Source organism: Melanotaenia boesemani, chromosome 11 (genome assembly GCF_017639745.1).
Source record: "Melanotaenia boesemani isolate fMelBoe1 chromosome 11, fMelBoe1.pri, whole genome shotgun sequence".
NCBI classification, from domain to species: Eukaryota; Metazoa; Chordata; class Actinopteri; order Atheriniformes; family Melanotaeniidae; genus Melanotaenia; species Melanotaenia boesemani.
In genome coordinates this window covers 35166845-35186172 of record NC_055692.1, presented here as the reverse complement: position 1 = coordinate 35186172, position 19328 = coordinate 35166845, and the positions used below count along the sequence as shown (strand labels likewise).

General features: G+C 41.2%; 5 protein-coding genes, 1 long non-coding RNA gene and 1 other non-coding gene across 9 annotated transcripts in view; 2 read left to right on the top strand and 5 right to left on the bottom strand.

Moving 5' to 3' along the window:
• The first annotated feature begins 1608 nt into the window (after positions 1 to 1608).
• Positions 1609 to 2026, top strand: LOC121648999 (histone H4). Its single transcript, XM_041999532.1, has one exon. It carries the CDS (start codon positions 1673 to 1675, stop codon positions 1982 to 1984), a length of 312 nt encoding a protein of 103 aa, XP_041855466.1. The 5' UTR covers positions 1609 to 1672; the 3' UTR covers positions 1985 to 2026.
• A 3315-nt stretch (positions 2027 to 5341) lies between these two features.
• Positions 5342 to 6618, bottom strand: LOC121649007. Its single transcript, XR_006012061.1, has 2 exons — positions 6504 to 6618; positions 5342 to 5779 (listed from the first exon to the last, which is right to left on the bottom strand). It is a non-coding gene; the product is annotated as an uncharacterized LOC121649007 (long non-coding RNA).
• A 1312-nt stretch (positions 6619 to 7930) lies between these two features.
• On the bottom strand, positions 7931 to 8721 carry LOC121648993 (histone H2B 1/2). The gene has a single exon (XM_041999527.1). It carries the CDS (start codon positions 8617 to 8619, stop codon positions 8245 to 8247), a length of 375 nt encoding a protein of 124 aa, XP_041855461.1. The 5' UTR covers positions 8620 to 8721; the 3' UTR covers positions 7931 to 8244.
• A 1036-nt stretch (positions 8722 to 9757) lies between these two features.
• LOC121648989 (histone H3) lies at positions 9758 to 10271 on the bottom strand. Its single transcript, XM_041999521.1, has one exon. The coding sequence runs from the start codon at positions 10208 to 10210 to the stop codon at positions 9800 to 9802; it is 411 nt and encodes a 136-aa protein (XP_041855455.1). The 5' UTR covers positions 10211 to 10271; the 3' UTR covers positions 9758 to 9799.
• Positions 10272 to 10455: 184 nt separating this feature from the next.
• Positions 10456 to 11551, top strand: LOC121648992 (histone H2A-like). Its single transcript, XM_041999525.1, has one exon. The coding sequence runs from the start codon at positions 10613 to 10615 to the stop codon at positions 10997 to 10999; it is 387 nt and encodes a 128-aa protein (XP_041855459.1). The 5' UTR covers positions 10456 to 10612; the 3' UTR covers positions 11000 to 11551.
• Positions 11552 to 12160: 609 nt separating this feature from the next.
• Positions 12161 to 12232, bottom strand: trnaw-cca. The gene has a single exon. It is a non-coding gene; the product is annotated as a tRNA-Trp (tRNA).
• Positions 12233 to 14746: 2514 nt separating this feature from the next.
• LOC121648961 (protein mono-ADP-ribosyltransferase PARP14-like) overlaps positions 14747 to 19328 on the bottom strand; it is a 40321-nt gene continuing 35739 nt past the window's right edge. For 2 of the 3 annotated variants that reach the window (XM_041999479.1, XM_041999481.1), the window contains exons 20-23: positions 17602 to 17873; positions 17243 to 17385; positions 15947 to 16121; positions 14747 to 15174 (exon numbers count right to left, since the gene is read on the bottom strand). In XM_041999479.1, the coding sequence (XP_041855413.1) occupies positions 14894 to 15174; positions 15947 to 16121; positions 17243 to 17385; positions 17602 to 17873 (871 nt within the window). In that variant the 3' untranslated portion in view covers positions 14747 to 14893. The remainder of the gene's footprint in view (positions 15175 to 15946; positions 16122 to 17242; positions 17386 to 17601; positions 17874 to 19328) is intronic. The other variant, XM_041999480.1, reaches the window with a different exon arrangement.

The window sequence follows — 19328 nt, the reverse complement described above, 5'->3', positions numbered from 1 at the left end:
TGATCCAGAAATATCTTACTTTATAACAGATTAGTACATTATTAAAGCTTACAGTAGGAAATCTATTTTCCAGTATCCATGTCCATCTCTGGGGGACAGAACAATGTTATAACAGAAATGCAGATTCTGTTTCAGCTTTTCTTGTATTTCGTGATAAATTGTTTTACCACATATGAGTTGAAAGTGTTCACAGTTCATCAGATTCTGTTTCATGGCTGTTGGAAAAAGGAGAGAGGAATGCTGGGAGAAGAGAACATGTCAGTCAGGGTTCAGAAGTCATCATGAATGAATTTAATTCTCAATACAGAATTTGAAAATAGCTGGTGTATAAATATTAATATTCAAAAAGTTTGAGTTATAAAAGTTCAGAAGTGTGTGCGTTCAGTTGAAAAGAAAAACAGCTGTTTTTCTAAACTAATGAGATGCTTCAACAACCTAGCTTTCACCACCAGACGGTCCAGACACACGCAGGCAAAATTTAGGGAGTTAGAACTGCAAATTAAAATACAAAACAAGATGTTTCAGGAAGGCAGACTGATAAAGACTTACACTAACTGTTGTTATTATTATTATTAAGAACTCATAACATTCAATAAGACCACTGCAAATGTAATGAGAATTAGACAAAACTATCATGATCAAAGGGGAAAATCCTTGTAGGATCCTTTGATGGTGTATTAAACAACAGCAAACAGAGACAATTACAAACACAGTCGATGCAAATGGAAACACCCTTATTGGAAATTAGTGCAGCATTCAGAAACTTCTGTGAGAAGCTCTTTGAGTAAGAGAATAATAATATTAATGCCCAAACTAAATCTTTAAATCAACTAAAAACAAGTAGAAATATAATAAACAAACATTTAGGTACAATGAAAATACCTGCAGCTATAGATGCATTGAAGGCAGGAAGGGCACCAGGATCAGACAGTCGTCAGTTGATTTATACAAACAAATTTATATTTTCTCTATATGAAATGTATTTAGAATCTTACAACAACGACTACCTGCACAATTCGATGAGACTCCTTGAATATCTTCTTTCCAAAACCAGGAAAAAGTGATACCAAATGTGAGCACTTGCACCCAGTTTAATAGGACACAAAAAATCTTAGTAAAATTTTGGCTAATAGAATGAAGGGAGAACTCTTGAGCTTTGTGATGATCAGTATGGATTTATAGGCAAGCCAAGGCAAGTTTATTTCTATAGCACGTTTCATGTACATGACAATTCAGAGTGCTTTACATAAAACACTAAAAGCATCACAACGGTGTGCAGGAAGCTATAAAAAGTGTATTAAAGACCAATTTATAAAAAGAAATAAAGGAATTAAAAAAGGGAAAAAGGGGGGAAGGGGCAAGATTTTCTAATGTAAGTCGTGGTTTGACCGTTATCTATGATCCAGGACCAGTTTTCATCTGATTCATCTCTTCAGAAAGTCAGAAGCAAAGAAGGTGAAAGCAAAGCTGACAAAAAAACTCTGTCAGTGTTTAGCTTAAAATGATTTATTGAGATTTACTGAAACCCATCCAAGAAACAATGAGATGCTGATTTTGGCTCCGCCCATCAGCAGAGGCGCCGAAGTGTTCTCTTTCACGTCCGCACAATGGAAATAAATGAGGAGCGCCACCGGTTTTCTGCCACGGTTTCTTTTAACCACATCGATTAACAATGAGCGGCAGAGGAAAAGGAGGAAAGGGACTCGGTAAAGGAGGCGCTAAGCGCCACCGTAAAGTCCTCCGGGACAACATCCAGGGAATTACTAAGCCCGCCATCCGCCGTCTGGCTCGCCGCGGGGGAGTGAAGCGGATCTCTGGTCTGATCTACGAGGAGACCCGCGGTGTGCTCAAGGTTTTCCTGGAGAACGTCATCCGTGACGCCGTCACCTACACCGAGCACGCCAAGAGGAAGACCGTGACCGCCATGGACGTGGTCTACGCCCTGAAAAGACAGGGCCGCACCCTGTACGGCTTCGGAGGTTAAATCACCATCTTTATTAAAAACGGCTCTTTTCAGAGCCACACATCTCACTTGGAGAGCTTCCTGTACGTCCTCATGAAGGACATGTAGACCCGTTGATTAAACGGTGAAAATAAACTAGTTTAACTCTTTTCTAATGAGTTACCAGTGTTCATAGCTTATAAATTGTTAATCCTGTACCAACTAGAGATGGGATTTATGGCTGTTTGAAAGTAGCTGGATGGTCCCAAGAGAATCCAACTGCAGTTAAAGGAATTCCTATGTAAGTGTTCAATAATGAGCAGATGTTAGTGTTTTACAGTAAGTTGATGACATGATGAATAAGGGGATGATTACCGTTTGCTTATCATATTGTTCTTGGTGTTGAAGACTAGAGATGGGATTTTTGGCTCTTTGAAGGGAGCCGGATCTTGAGGAGCCGTTCCTTTCAAAGAGCCATTCAAAAGACTGACTCGTTCTCACAATATCTTTCAAAATTTCACAATATAAGAATGACCAACAATAAAAATATGTACCTATATGATAACTGCTATACAAGATTAAGTAATTATAGGAAAAATATAGATAAAAAAGGATAAACCTGAGCAGTCAGTGCAAATTCTAGTAAATGTTTTGGAAAGAACTCACAGTATTTGTAAGGAGTATTTGTTTCAAAACAATACTTTCTGCCCATAGATGCTTCACATGAATGGAGCGTGTTGGACATCAGACTTCTATGACGTCACACATGTTCTTTATTTTCATTTTCATTTTACTAAACTGTACTACTTCTTATTTACTTATTTATTCATTTATTTATTCAGTCATTTTTAGCTGGAAGGCTGGTTGGTGGTGGGAGGGGCTTGGTGTGTGTGTCTATCCGTGTGTGCGTGTGACTGTGTGAAAGATTTCAGTGAGTGTTTTTAATCGTGTAAAGAACTTTGTGTTGCCTATGGCATGAAAAGCGCTTTATAAATAAAGTTTGATTTGATTTGATGAAGGCAGTGTCAAAAATTTGGATATAAAAAGAATGGTTCACAAATGAACGGCTCACAGCTGTGAATCGGTTCCCATCGTTCATTTAAAAGAGTTGTTCGAAAGAATCGATTCGTTCATGAATGTCACATCTCTATTGAAGACACATAATCTACCTGCTTCAGAGCCACTCTCACCTGGACCAATCAGGTCAGCATAGTGCTTTTGATAAAATCCAGCTGCTCTGTTGTGAGACGCTCCATAAAAAAACAAAACACCCTTTCACAACATTGCAATGACTTTTTGGGTATTTTGTTGACACCATCACACAGGTAACATTAAGAAATTAACGTATGAGTTCTCATATTTGCAATTAATTTGATTTTCCATCACTAAATCTTTTAAGAACGGAAAGAAAAAAAGGCAAAGCTTGAACAAAATGATGAGCAAATAAAACTTAATATTCCAAAATTGTCCTTATCGTGGCTCCTAGACCCGAGACCTCCTCAATCACCCTCAGTAGCTCAAAGATCTGTTGGAAAAACAGTTGAAATACGACAGCCTTACAGTAGCAATAACAAATATACCAATTCAACATACTGGTTACATGTAAAATGTGTAAAACCAAAAAGAAATATTTCCCTGGAATACCCTGGAAATGTACTGCAGTTGCAACGTGGTTCCTTAAGCGCCTCTCGATCACCCCGTCACTTGCAGTCTTGAAATTAAAGCAGAGAGGACACCCAAACCCAGAAACAACAGGTTTCGTTCCAGAGGGGTCATCTGGACAAGAGAAGGTCAGCTGAAGACTTATTAGTAAACAGCTATCCTATCAGCTTCAAGCTGATCGGTTGAGAATCCTTTACCAATACAGAAAGCAAATGGAGGAGGAATTACAACTCTGTGTGTTGTCCTGTCTTGTCGGGTGTTTTTGTGTTTTTTTTTAAGTGCTGGTGTAAATTGTTTGTAGACTTGAAAGATAGATTTTCTGTCAAATATTGCACTTTGCCTTACGTTGGCTAACAGAAAAGTGCTGCTCCGTTTCCACATCTTATTGGAGAGTTTTTCTACGATTAAAAGAATTAAATGTAATTAAAATATATTTGATAAAGCTAACTGTCCCATCTGGTCACTGAGGCCACCCTGAAAACACGGGGTAATGGGTTCCCTGCGACCACGTGTGGGCCGGATGTAACGTTCTCCTTGTACGAGTCTATTTTTCTTGTGTGTGCTGAAGGTGGTGGAAGTCTGGAAGACCTCCTGTGTGGAATTACCGTCAGTCGGTAACACTTTACAATACTGGACACAAAATTTGCTTCGTTACTAGGGAACGCCTTGGGGGTGAACCAGGAAGTAATGGGTAGTTAACCAGTACTTACTGGTACCCACAAAAACCAGACTTATTAGGGAACTACTGGTTAATTATTTGCTTCGTTACTAGTGAACACCTTACAGGCGTAATGGGAAGTAATGGGTAGTTAACCAGTACTTACTGGTACCCACAAAAACCAGACTTATTAGGGAACTACTGGTTAATTATTTGCTTCGTTACTAGTGAACACCTTACAGGCGTAATGGGAAGTAATGGGTAGTTAACCAGTACTTACTGGTACCCACAAAAACCAGACTCATTAAGGAACAAAAGAGAAATTCTTCATGTGAGTACTGGATTACTCTGACTCGTTGAGTGAACAGCTCATTTAGTTAAAACCTGTTTCCTGGTGGTTTTGGAAGCCTTTGTAAGGATGAAAAGCAGTACCATTTATATATTCTTGTACTGCTGTGTCATCTTACCTTTACTTGTTCATCACTTACTAAGTAATAAGTCATTACTTAATCATTGACTGGTCATTATCTATTATACTGTTTACCTTCCTAAAAAAGTCAAACATAATACCAAGTACTTACTGAGGAACGCATCATTAACTACTCAGTACCTGATCAGTACCTACTACTTTTGTGTACATTATTGTAAAGTCAAACATCATACCAAGTACTTACTGAGGAACGCATCACTAACTACTCAGTACCTGACCAGTAACTACTACTTTTGTGTACATTATTGTAAAGTCAAACATCATACCAAGTACTTACTGAGGAACGAAGCATTAACTAATCATTACCTGACCAGTACCTACTAGTTTTGTGGCATTTTTTCTATATTGAAAATAACAATTTGATCTCTTTCTTATACATGTTAGATACCATTTTTATCATAAGGCTTTATGCATATAGCTATCTAACATGTGCAAACCATTCAAAATTGATAACTGCAGAAGAAGAGACAGTATTTATTACACAAAATGTACCTTGAAGTTAGACACACACACACACGCAAGCATTTCCCCCAATAAATGGAAACTATCGTTTCCATATATTTTAAACTTTGTACTGTTTGCATATCTCGTGAAGCATATGTCCAAGTGCACCATTCTTGTGAGATTTGGCCACCCAATGTGTCCACTCTATTGAGGCAAGCTGTTTCTTCAAGGTGTTCTCTGTTCGATTGCCAGGCAGTCTCCAGACCTGGGATTTGTAGGTAGACCACTCACAGCCAATGTTCTTTGTATGGGCACCTGTTTCTGCGTTTACAAATGACCGGCTGTGGTTTACTGAATAGTGAACATATCCACTATTAGCCAGTGCCGTCATATAAACCCTCCATTGATCTGAGATGATAGTGGTCCCTTGGCAATCATAACACCTTATGACCGGGATCAAGTGCCACCAGGACTGTTTTCTGGCTAGCCTCAGAATGGGCCGCCTTCTCATGCCTGTTATGCCTCTCATTCCAAAGACCCATGTTCGCCTCCTCCAGATTCGTCCAAATCTTCCCCGACCATACTGTTCAAAATAAGAAAACATGGTAGTAAAAGAAAGTTTAATATTGTCCACAAATTCACAAAGTTCTTTGTATTTACTTGTAAAAACACACAGAAATATCACATAATTGGATATACTATTAGATTATTTAATTGGCTGTGTAAATATCAGAGTTAAAAAGTACAAAAACAATGTATAAAAAAATCACTTATAAACATCTTTACAAGATATTATCATTCCACTTTTAGATCACAAAACCAAAGTGTGGTCACATTTTTTCTTTTAAATGAAGAAAAAGTTGTCAAATTACACTGATTTGCACCGACATTAAAACATGACATCTGAAATAACATTATCTGGTTACAATAGTGTTGAGGAATCTGACCTCTGATGCTGATTTTTTGCCTAATTGACCACTGCAGGGCTTCGGTCTGAAAGCACTTAAGCTATCAGTAAAGTGTGTGTGTAAGTCTTGTAAATTAAATACAGTGTCCTAAAGAAACACTTCACGGTAAATAAAATACTGCTGCTATAACACTTAAACATGTAGCATGCACATGTTAGCTTAAAGTAATCTGAAGCTAACAGTCATACGCTTAGCTAAACGATGCTAAATCGCGATCATGCTAACGGGCAGAAATGGGCATTTTAAAGAGTGCAAACATACACAGGAGCGGGACAACACTAGCAGAAAGAGTAAGTTACATTTAAAAATTAATCTTGTCTCAGAATAAACACAACTTACATCGTCAGTGACCGCTGTACCGCTGGAAACATGTCGAAGGTAGAACGTGAAGAAAAGGAAGAGGAAGTGCATAAGCCGTCTTCAAAATAAAATGCCTACTTCAAATTAAAGGTATGAATACATGAACATTTATAATTGGAAGAATTCATAACAAATTGCATAAAGCTGTTTAATACTTTAAGCAATAAGATTTTTTTTTAAGATCTTGGGCCTCATGTCTTGTAAAGAGGCAACCGTAGTGTTGAGGCAAAAAGTTACTCTGTCAAGGAATGAGGAGTCTGTTCTGAAGTGAAAAATGATTACAAGTTTATTGAACACAGGATTAAAATAGAATAGAATTGCAATCCGAGACACTGTTCAGAGGTCTGACAGCACAGAGATCTGAACAGAATCTGATAAGAAACACACATGCAGCATCTTTTAAGCAGAATGATCATGTCACAGCACATCATGAAATACAAACAAAGAGATTGTCTGTTCCTCACACAGGATTAGACACTTCAGCAAACCTAATGAGCTTTTTCAGTTTATTGAGCACGTAAACAACCCCAGTGACGTTAAGGCAGGATGCCCGGCTGGGTCATCCTGAGGCACCTGGCTGGTATCAGATAAGTCACACAGGTCAGAGCGAACCGTTCTAAAGAATGCATGATAGCAACAGGCTACTCAGTATTAAACTTAATTACCAAGAACCTAAACAACCTGTTTACACGGAGCATGATCAGTAGACACAATATAATAAAGGGAATAATATGAAATTTCCCCAACACGTAGGAAAACTTAATGGAACCATTCAAGTAGGTTAAACTCAGGTTTCTTTTATTTTAGAAAGAGATTAAGTAATTTTTAGGCTACATTCACACAGCAGGTCTTAAAGCTCAAGTGCAATTTGTTTCAGTCATCTTTCATATTATTTACATGTGGCCTCTATTAGACTTCATTATGAACCGTACACTTCCCTGAATCAATTTCCCTTTGGGGATAATAAAGAAATTGAATTGAAGATTAATAAAACAGCTGGTAGAGTCCTGACTAATTACAGGTGAGAACTTTGACAGTGGTCATGGGTGTAATGGCAACCACTGAAAGATTATGGAAGAAATCCATAATCTTTCAGTAATCCAGTACTCATGAAGAATTTCTTTTGTTCCTTAATAAGTCTGGTTTTTGTGGGTACCAGTAAGTACTGGTTAACTACCCATTACTTCCCGATTCACCCCCAAGGCGTTCCCTGGTAATGAAGCAGATTTTGCGTCTGGTAACACTTTACAATACTAGTCAGTCATTGCTCGCCAGGCTTATTGACTTTAAAAGAAAACAGAGCAGGTTTAATAAATTAAATAAAATAAATTAGTCTGCATTTTAAAAAAAAAAAAAAAAAAAAAAAAAACACACACATACAAAACAAGTAGCTTGCTAACTTCTGCTGGCTGAAGGCATCTTCTTCAGGGTCAGAAGTGTTTGTAGAAACCAAACACGTTGTACACACAACCTAAACATGAAAACAGATCTAGTTGTGACCTGACCTATAATCTTATTTAATCCAAATATTTTCCTTCCATCACTTGGTGTTTGGCCCAGAATAAGTTACATGAGAAACAAATCAAACTTGATGTGGCTTCCAGAAATGAACATGTGTAACAGGATCAGTGTAGAGCTGCAGGACTCAAGCGGAAGGTGCTCTGAGAGGGAGTGTGTGGTCCTGAAAAGGACCGTTTGGGTGGGTGGTGTAAACAGCCGTTTACTTGGAGCTGGTGTACTTGGTGACGGCCTTGGTCCCCTCGGACACGGCGTGCTTAGCCAGCTCACCGGGCAACAGGAGGCGCACGGCGGTCTGGATCTCCCTGGACGTGATGGTGGAGCGCTTGTTGTAATGAGCCAGACGAGAAGCCTCCGCGGCGATGCGCTCAAAGATGTCGTTGACGAACGAGTTCATGATGCTCATGGCCTTGGAGGAGATGCCGGTGTCGGGGTGGACCTGCTTGAGCACCTTGTACACGTAGATGGCGTAGCTCTCCTTCCTGGTCTTCCTCTTCTTCTTGCCTCCCTTGCCAGCGGTCTTGGTCACCGCTTTCTTGGAGCCCTTCTTGGGCGCAGACTTGGCGGGTTCGGGCATGTTTTCCTCTCCAACTTTGCAGCAGTGAGATGATGTGCTGAGCAGCGGAGGCTGCTTTTATCCAGACTGCATGGAGATCACACTGCGCGGCCCCCCTCCTCTGATTGGCTGCCTGACAGAGGACGAGGAGGAGCTACTTTTTATCAACGGCACTGTGGATTTCTGGGTAGAGAAGAAATAGAAGAAAATAGAAGAATAGAATAGAATCGCCACGTTATTGTCATCAGAAAATAAACAAGTTTAGTCCACAAATAGAAACAAACACATAAGTTATTACTGCCTCTAGTAAAAAAGGATGATAACACAACACAGTAGCACGAATCTGGAAAACTCAACTTTATTTCTAAAACCCTTTAAAACAACCACTGTTGAAACAAAGTGCTGTACATAAACAAAGCAACACAGATGATAGGATGACATGCTTCATTCTGCCATATTTATGTATATGTGAAAATGTAAATGTGTGTGTGTGTGTGTGTGTATAGACAGATATTAGCTACATAGAACACCAGTTACTGTAGTATATAGTTTTTATTCTATGCAGTTGTTTTTAATATTTCTATTTTATTATTCTGCTTTTCTCACTGTTTTTCTGTAGTTGAGTTAAAGTAACACAAATTTCCCCATGGAGGGATTAATGAAGTTTTATCTTATCTTATATCTTTAATTATGCTGTTCTTATTTAAGTGCAATATACTATAGTAAATATAGTAGTATTACTAGTGTCTATATTATTAAATATAGACACTATTCATTTAGTCTGTCTCATTGCACAGGTTGGTGTTTCAGACAATAATACTTGTATGTCAGCATCTGTGAACCAAGACTTCTTATACAATTTCTTTTTTTTTTTTAAGAAGAATTTTTAATTATATCTGAATCTGCATATGGATGCAGATGGAAGCTCTTGAGCAAACACCAGGCTTATTGGAACAATGATGCTCTTATGCTCCACTGACTGGATGACCACAGTTCAAATGGCAAATATTAGTCCTTTAATTCTAATCCTGAAATGTGCTCACAAGTCTACAATGAGTCAGTCATGCTGCTGAAACTAAATAAATCTACATTAATTGTTGTCTGGTTTTAATAAATGAGGATGAAGCTCTCGAGCTGTTGTTGTGGCTCTTAAAAGAGCCGTTGTGTGTGTGTGTGTGACTGTGAGTGTGTGTGAAGCGGTCTAAGCTCTCTCTCCGCGGATGCGGCGGGCCAGCTGGATGTCTTTGGGCATAATGGTGACCCTCTTGGCGTGGATGGCGCACAGGTTGGTGTCCTCGAACAGGCCGACCAGGTAGGCCTCGCTGGCCTCCTGCAGAGCCATGACAGCGGAGCTCTGGAAGCGCAGGTCGGTCTTGAAGTCCTGAGCGATCTCTCTGACCAGGCGCTGGAAGGGCAGCTTGCGGATCAGCAGCTCGGTGGATTTCTGGTAGCGTCGGATCTCCCTGAGAGCCACGGTACCGGGCCTGTAGCGGTGAGGCTTCTTCACGCCGCCGGTGGCCGGAGCGCTCTTGCGGGCCGCCTTGGTGGCCAGCTGCTTCCTGGGGGCTTTGCCTCCGGTGGATTTGCGGGCAGTCTGCTTGGTTCTCGCCATGTTTCTCTGGGATGAGAATGGAGGAGAAAAGTCTCTGGAGGAGAGGAGAGCCGCTGCTCTTAAACCGGGGGACCGCCCGGAGAGCCGGTGACGCTGCCGCACGGCTCCGGCTCCTGATTGGACAGCGGCTCCTGCCGGCGCTCAGCCCCGCCTCGAGGAGCCAGCTCCGCCTCGAGGAGCCAGCCCCGCCTCGATGCGCGCTGCTTATTGGAGGAAAGTCCACTAAAGAAAGCGCGCCAAAGCCACCGCGCGCCGCCCTCTGCTTCTCCGCGGGAAGCGTGTGTCCCGGCTGGAGGTGGAGGACCCGGCCCCGCTCTCCCGGACGTATAAAGGAGGCTTGCCCCGCTGCTGTCTCACACGCTTCCTCTGACTTCTGTCTGAACGAGAGCAGCTACAAAGAAAATGTCTGGACGCGGAAAGACCGGCGGTAAAGCTAGAGCCAAGGCCAAGAGCCGCTCCTCGCGCGCAGGACTGCAGTTCCCAGTTGGTCGTGTCCACAGGCTGCTGCGTAAAGGCAACTATGCGCAGCGCGTGGGAGCCGGAGCCCCCGTCTACCTGGCGGCTGTGCTGGAGTACCTGACCGCTGAGATCCTGGAGCTGGCTGGAAACGCTGCTCGCGACAACAAGAAGACCAGGATCATCCCGCGTCACCTGCAGCTGGCCGTGCGCAACGACGAGGAGCTCAACAAGCTGCTGGGCGGAGTCACCATCGCTCAGGGCGGCGTGCTACCCAACATCCAGGCGGTCCTGCTGCCCAAGAAGACCGAGAAGCCCGCCAAGGCCAAGTAGACCCCGATACCCCCCCACTGCAAAACACACACACACAACGGCTCTTTTAAGAGCCACACACTCCTCAACAAGAGACCAGTTCCTCTTTTAATCTTAACTAGTTGGACAAGAAATTACAAACAAGATACATTTATTTTCATTATCAAGCATTTACACTACATAATAAAACATTATTCACATTTAATACATGGAAAATATCAACTACATGGAATCCTTAGAAAGTTTCTAATAACCTGCTTTAAACCAATAAAACATCTAAACACAACGTCACTGACTATCAGCAGCAGCAGCAGCCAGGGATGGACCAGAGAAATAACAGCATGATAACCCAGAAATAAATAATCTTTGTATTAGTACAAAGAAGTACAACCACATTATCTAGATGTTAATGAACTATCCTTTTAGAAAATATTATGACGTTTCAACTGTTTTATCAGTTAATCTGCATTTTTAAGATATTTTATTTATTTTTATCCTGATGTAAATTCATAAAATAAATGTAATATTTTTCCCTATTTTTACAGATGTGAATGAGCCGTCATGTTAACTTTGTAAATCGTGTACTTTTTTATACTCGTTACTGTGCAACATGTCCCGTTCAGATAAACTGAATAAAAAACTAATAAAAATATTGACATGAACATGAATTTTCTTTGTTTTAATGTGTGTTTTAATGTTGTTAGGTAGAGTTTCATGTATGGTGTAAACACCTGTTTGTGTTACTGCCGCCATGCTGGCCAGGCCCTGCTCATAAAAGAGATAATTGGATCTTAAGCATCTGGTAAAAAATAAATAAATAAAAAGTTAAATGAGGACGACCCAGGTTTATGAACGACGATGTTCATATATGATCTACGGTGACATGAAGCCAGTTTTCAGCCACAGAGCTGCTGTTTGGATCCATCATTAGATGCTGCATGGAGGGAGCTTTTCTGACTCTGTGGTGCAGCGGCAGGTTTTACCCTCAACCTCACGGATGTGATGATCTGTTCCAGAAGAGCGTTCCCATCAGCCAGGACGTTTCCACACTTTAACATGACACAGTTCTCCCAAATGTGGTTTTAAACATCTAGAAAACATTTTCACGTCTACATGAATTATTGAGCAACATTTCTCTCCACAGCTGTTGTTTTCATTAGATTCCCGTGTGACAGCAGCTTCTGACTCTGACGTGATTTGAACACGTAACCTTCTGATCTGGAGTCAGACTCACTGCCATTGCGCCACAGAGTCAGAAAAAAAAAAGAGCTCTACACACACCATTTAATCATCTCAGCAATCATCGTAGCAAAGTAAACTACAGGTGGTGTTTCTACTTTTAGATTTATAAAAGCCGGCACCTGTTTCCCTTCATAAATCAGAATCAACTCTAAAGCGAAATAATATTTCTTTCTAGTTCCTGGGTGTTCTAGCTGGGTGGGCGGGGCTGCAGCTGTGGTTGGAGAGGGTGAGGCCAGAGACTCCACCTACGACCGCAGCAGCCGTGTCCTCAGAGGAAGTCCTGCAGGTGCAGAGGGACACCTTCACCGCTATTAACCAGGTGGACAAGGAGCTGTAGGAAATGGAAACCGTTTTGACAGAAATTGGGACAAAAATTATAAAAGCATTGTGTAAGAATAAATAAATAAAGGAAAACCACCTCTTGTGTGTAACGTAAGTGTTGCATCACTTCTAGACCTCCAGTCTGTCCCACTCTGCTGGACCTCAGAATAAATGACTGAAGCTACTTTTCACATCTTCTTTTACTGACTGGTAAATGTTGGCAGCAGACTCCTCTTCATCTCCTTGATTTTATTCTGGACCGTTGGTGTCGCAGTTTCCCGTTTTCCCAGATATACGGATGGTCAGAGTTGCATGGAGGTAGGAACATTCTCCCGCCAAGTTTGGTTTTCATTAATCCCAAAAGTTGACTATAACTGGTGTAATCCGGTTTTTGTACCTACGCCAGCTTTAGAAATGGGGCTCCTGAACTGTACCTTCAGGTCTGAGCTGAGGTTCGATCCCCATTGTTCCATCTCTGCTTGGTGTCCTCTGGACCAACTTCAGAGCTGAAAACTACAGAGACTCTTTCTGATGATGTGTTCCAGGATCTCTGACATGTTTACCCCCACATGGATCAGTTTTACAGACTGAAGCAGGACTGCATCTGTGGATCTTCGTCATGGAGGAAGTCACCAAGCTTAACTCTCTTTTGGGACTATTTGTAGTACTCCCTGCTTTGGATCTTGACACTGATGTACTTTAACTTCCTTCTGACCTGGAGTCACAAACTTCACCATCTACACGCTTTCATCAGTAGAACCAAACAAACTGGTTTCATGTTAACTTCCATCATACGTGGACGTTTGAGGCCATTAACCTGAACCTTCTTAACAGTCCTAAACTTTACAACCTTTTCAGACATGAGTCACATTGATGGATCAAGTATCAATGAACCAGAAAAACACAAGCAATGTAGAGCCCACTACTCATCAATGGACAGTGTTTGGAGAGAGTGGAACCATACAAATTCCTTGGTGTTCATATCAGCGACTCTCACCTTGTCCCCAAACAACCATTATTAAAAAGGCCCAGCAGGCACTTCCTGAGGGAAAAACCAAATAACGGCGGCTGCCGGTGTCCTACAGAGCCAGCGTCCAGAGCATCCTGACATGCTGCGTTACAGGGAGGTACTCTGAGTGTAAAGCTGTCCAGAGAACCACAAGGACCAAAGATCATCAGCTTTTATCACAGATACCATTAATAGTCACGTTCTATCCAGAGCACACAGCATCTTCAAGGACTCTTCCCACCTCGCTCCTCATGTTTGACCGGCTAGCTTCTGGCAGACGTTGCCGATCCATCAAATCCAGAACCAGTAGTTTTCTGAACCACTAATTACATTAAAAATACTAAGGTAGCTCTGGTACCTTTCCCACTTTGCACTCCAAAAGTTGCATTTTATGTATTTGAAGTATCTTAATCTCAATATTTCAGAATTAGAGTTAATTAAAATGACATAGATTAGGATTATTCTGGGTTGCAGCTTAAGCAGACTGCAATTTGCTAAGAGTAGTGAATTTTAGACTCCATGTATAGACAGGATGTAAGGCACACATAGGTTTTACCATTCTTAGTGTCTTAGGTGTCTTAGAGAATGGGCTTCAGTACCCAACCTCCTACATGTTAACCTATGTGGCTCCACAGGTTTGGTCAATTTAGGACTACGGACTGTCTTTGTCTGAAAGGTACATAAGGATGCCACACACATGTAGTTTTGGGTTTTCATGTTGGCCAGAGACCTCACAGAGATGCAAATCTGTTTAAAATGTCACTTTTTGTAACAAAACCATAATTTTTTTTATTATACATGAAAGTATTTTCCACACCACTAGCTTAACGTTATTCACTACAAAATAGCATGATCCAGAGGAGAAGATCTTCATACGATGAAGTCATATATCACAGAAAGGACTATGAAGACACCGAGGACACCAAAAGAAGAAACAAGAGTACAGCACCGAGAAGAGAAGCTGTCAACCATACAGAATGTTAGCAAGGACAATAAACAACACCATGGCATCACAAACCCCTGCTTCCACAAAATAAACAACATAATCTTTTGATCATTATTTTAGCAGTCATTTTATTCTGCCAAAGCTTTATGTGTATTTATTGATTTTATGTCTTGTAGGTGCATAGTAGTCCTCCTAATTTTAACACCATGTGGAATGACAGTGAAGATATTCTCTAAATGAAAACTACAAATTCAAGAATCAAGTTATTTTTATTTAGGAGTAAATAGCATCCATTCATCTTTTACAAGTTGTTATGTCAGATTGGAACTGGCAGCTTTCTAAACTACAGGTATGACAGAAGTTAGACGTTTTCTCAGATCAGTGGGGACATGATGGGTTACGTAAATGTGATCAGGTATTCTGGGTACGCCTGGATGTCGTTGAAGACAACGAACATGGTTGGGGAATTTTTGTTATCCGTGACGCTGTCATACAGGTCGGCAGCATTCCCAGATTTGGAGGGAGGTGTTATCATGCCAGAATTTCCCTGGGTGTAGTCTCCAACAAGAACCTGGGCCTGGTACATGCGCTTGTGTCCCTTTGCGTCGGCTCTGGCGTAGCCCTGCGCTGAATACACAGGGTTCACAGCAAAGTAAGAGCCTTTCCCGTACATGGCACCTGCAGTAGGAGGAAACAGAAATGAAACTAAGCTGAGCAAAGGTATGCTAGCTGGATACTGCCATGAAGACTCTGGATCATCTCTCGTGCTCCCACACATCAGACATGAACTGAAGGTAAATAGGAAGACTTCCACTGGAAGATTGATCAGACTAAACTGGTACTATGGCTGAGCAATACGGGAGAGCTGCTTCTTAGTCTGGGTTTCAGCCTGCTGTAAACGATGGATTCATTATTTTCACTTTTGCTTGTCTTTCAGTTCTTGTTGTTCTGTCGTTGCTGCTACAACAATTTAATTTCTGATTCTGGTTATAATAAATGCTGGTTGGGGGGCCCCATGTGAAATTTTGTTTAGGGCCCCCAGAGACCTGAGAACAGCCTCTGGGCAAACGGTTGCCTTCTGCTTCTGAGACAGAGGTGTTAATGTTATAGTCAAGGAAAGGAGAAATTTGAGGTCTTCTTGGTGTAATTCCAATGCAACATGAACTCTATGAGGGGATAAGTAATATTCTCTAACCCTATATATTCTGTAAAATGACATTTATATAATCTAAAATCAGAGGATTTAACCCAGCTGGTGTCTACAAACACACCTTCTTCTAACACCTTTACTTCTGAACTGTTACTGATCTCTAAACATATTCTTTTTTTATTCGTGTTTACTAAACTTACTTCACAGTTTTTATGGGTTATTAGGTGAGAGAACGTTGTAACAGCAAGATGTGAAACAGAAGAGTAATGTGGTATATTAAACTGCTCTGTGTCTGGTTACCATGTTGTCCTGCGTAGCTGCGGTTGAAGCCTTTATTATTGATCAGATCGATGGAGTCGGCACCGGTTCCATGAAACAGCAGCTTTTCGTTGTTCGTGTGGTTGTTCTTCTTCTCCAGCTGTTTCTTCAGCAGCTGATAGCTCTGCCACAGAGTCACATTTTGGACTCGTTCAATCTGACAAGAAAGATTGAACACAACATTTTACTCATTGCCTCTGCAGTTCCTCCTCAGTGAAATCTGTATCCTGCACTGACTCAAGACAACATTACTTTATCTTTTTATCAAATCAGAGGTCAGGAATATTTCTCCAGACGTCTTGAAGGACTTTCAGAGCTCTTCATTGGATGTTTGGTCCCACTCTGTTTCAATAATGTTAAGTTTCAGGTTCTGGGGAGGATCCATCCCTCCATCAGACCTGTTGCCACTGATCTTCAGTCCAGTTGTGTCATGTGAAATACTTCAGTCTTGAATTATGGGCCTTGTATTTGCTTCAAGAATTTATAAGTCAGTGTTAAGTTGCTGAACAACCTAAATAAAACCTTCCTCTACACATGATCAGGGACAAGGACTGGACGAAAATACCATACCATGCCATACCATGCCATGCCATGCCATGCCATGCCATGCCATGCCATACCATGCCATACCATACTGTGCCATACCATGCCATACCATGCCATACCATGCCATGCCATACCATGCCATACCATGCCATACCATGCCATGCCATGCCATGCCATACCATGCCATACCATACCATGCCATGCCATACCATACCATGCGGTACAAAAGAATGCTATTGTCTTTTGTATCGTAAGCTGTACAATATTATACAATAAAGTACAATATGATGTGATACCACATGATACTATGCGGTACACTACAAAATGAGACAACGCGATGTGATGTGACACTACAATACAGTAAAATACTACTACAGTACTATATGGTACAGTACAATGTGATACAGTATGATAAAATACAATACAGTATTATACGTATTGTATGGTCCAGTGAGATACGATATATATATTCTGTTGGCACCTAAGAGAAATTTATGTGGACACATGTGCTGTCCCATTGTGTTACATATGAGTAAAAAAAAAATAGAAAATGTCTAAAGAAAAACTCTGAAATACCTTCAGAAATCTGGAGAACTGTTGATTAAGAGCACTAGATTATAGTAAAGTCTGGCGCTGGGAGAGAAATGTAAAGGAGGACTGGCCCACTCACCACTTCTGCTCCATACCGCACTTAACTGTTCAAACGGTTTATTTATAAGAGAGTCAACATACACTGATGATGTTCGGAGCAAGTCCGGCCTTTGTAAGCTCCGTCTGCACGGCAGTGTACTCAGTAGATCCCACCGTCAGAGGAAACAGCTTCACGATGTCGCCTTTCATGTCATCCCAGTGTGCAGGCAGTGAGCTGTCGACTGCTACAATAATAAGAGGTGTCATATTTAGATTTACTTCTTTAGAGGAACAACTTCAGCTCTTCCGCTTGGTTTCCATCCATGACATGTTACATGTGAGTAATATGTCATATGTCCACACTGATTCAAACATCCTGTTACGGAGGTTTTAAATGTCCAAAAAGCAAATGCTTTTAGAAAAACAAGACTAAATGAGGAACTCTGCAAACATTCACTCACCTTTCAAGTCCTTTCTGAGCAGCTCGACCTGCTTGGATCCCTTTGTAGAAACTGCTGTTCTTAGCTTCGGGTCAGCCGTGTACATGTCACCGTTGATTTTGATCTTCACACTTTGCTTTGTCTCCAGAGCTTCTTCGAGTTTGAGGTTGATGTAAATGTCAAAGGGCACCATTGCTCCTCTTTGGCTCTGAAACTGCCATTCAACTAATCCACTCACCAGTATGGCTTTACTCTTCTCGTTCTCCGTCCTCTCCACCTTCCGGATGATGGAGCTGCAGGTCACCAATAACAAAGACAAAGTAAGTACAGTCAGCACTCCACACTGGACCTTCCAAAAACCAGACGTCTATTAATGTTGTTTGAATGGCTGAATCAGTCGGCCCCTGTTTAGACGTCTGACATGGACCAAGTTTAGTACACAATAATTCCAAGTTCATGACCAATGTGCACTGAATGCTGTCTACAGCAGGTAACACACTAACCACTCTTACAACCCCACAGTTAAATGATCCTTTTAAAACAGCGACGGATAAAGGTGAAATAAAGAACATGTTCCAACAAATCCTAATAAAAATCTCAAAGTCTATTTGTTCAAAACAGACTCGTGTATTTTCCTCTACATGAAAGAACTCTATTTTACCCCTCAGATCACGCCCATACAGCCTCTGAGTCTGAGGAGTGTGTTTGCAGCATGTTGCAGCGTGTGGAGCATAAGTGGACTTGGCTTCCCAACAAGTCTAGTGTGTGTTTAGTAATAATTGTGTCTAAATGTGTTCTAATATACTCAAATGTAAAATGTTGTGCATGAGTAGAGCAGTACTCCTTTTTATTTCATTTTAATGCCTTTATATTACAGATCAGGTCAGCTGACAGTCTTGCATGGGCAAGAAAATATTAGACCACTCCATCAGAGTTGGTCATATTAGTTGGGCCGCTGAAACGAAGTGTCTGATCAGTTTCTGGTCCATCCTGCTCAGACTCTGATGGGACGGCTGCCCTCCCATCAGCTGGATCGCTGCATCCTCTGATGGAGCAGCCAAACCAAACCGTTTCTATCAAAGATAACAAGCGTCCGGCTTTTATAAAAGTTAATGGAAAATAGTTCAATAATGAACTCAGAGCTGGTCAGTTATGTTACCAGGCTGGTCAACGCTGGCTGCATGTTTCTTGCCTTGCTCTACGTAGACTTTACTAGTTCCAGCTTCACTCTCACCACCTTTGTTTATTAATACAGACCTGTATCGTGTTACTTTGTGTAAAGTGATGCGGCATCATGAGTGAGTGTGTCTGCAGTTGATCAGATTCTGATCTATAGTTGCAATAGTAGTATATAATGCAGATCACAGGAGTCTGTGTCCCGGTATAATCTCAGGAGTTAACCATCCAGCAGTGAGGAATAAGATTATATAACGGTAACAAGGACAATAGATGGTTATCTTAGACTAATATGGAATAGTTATGGATGGTCTCTGAAACCCCTCTCTCCAATTTAAAACAGCGCATGATGTTTTAGTCCAAACCTGTACCAGGGGTTCCAGCTGAGTTATCCTGCCAGTAGCCAATTTAAGGACAACACAGATTAATTATGATCAGAAAAGTTATTACCACTAATTATTTCACTCTGAGACGTCGCAGTAAAAACATCTCAGCTTTGTATCGGTGTTGTATCTCTTTCCCAGTCATCAAGCAGGACATGTTTTGTATCAATAGATTCCTTGGAACTATTC

What these genes read in the sequence shown, in the direction of transcription:
- LOC121648999 (XM_041999532.1), top strand. Translation starts at nt 1,673, where the DNA reads ATGAGCGGCAGAGGAAAAGGAGGAAAGGGACTCGGTAAAGGAGGCGCT.
- LOC121648992 (XM_041999525.1), top strand. Translation starts at nt 10,613, where the DNA reads ATGTCTGGACGCGGAAAGACCGGCGGTAAAGCTAGAGCCAAGGCCAAG.
- LOC121648993 (XM_041999527.1), bottom strand. Translation starts at nt 8,619, where the DNA reads ATGCCCGAACCCGCCAAGTCTGCGCCCAAGAAGGGCTCCAAGAAAGCG.
- LOC121648989 (XM_041999521.1), bottom strand. Translation starts at nt 10,210, where the DNA reads ATGGCGAGAACCAAGCAGACTGCCCGCAAATCCACCGGAGGCAAAGCC.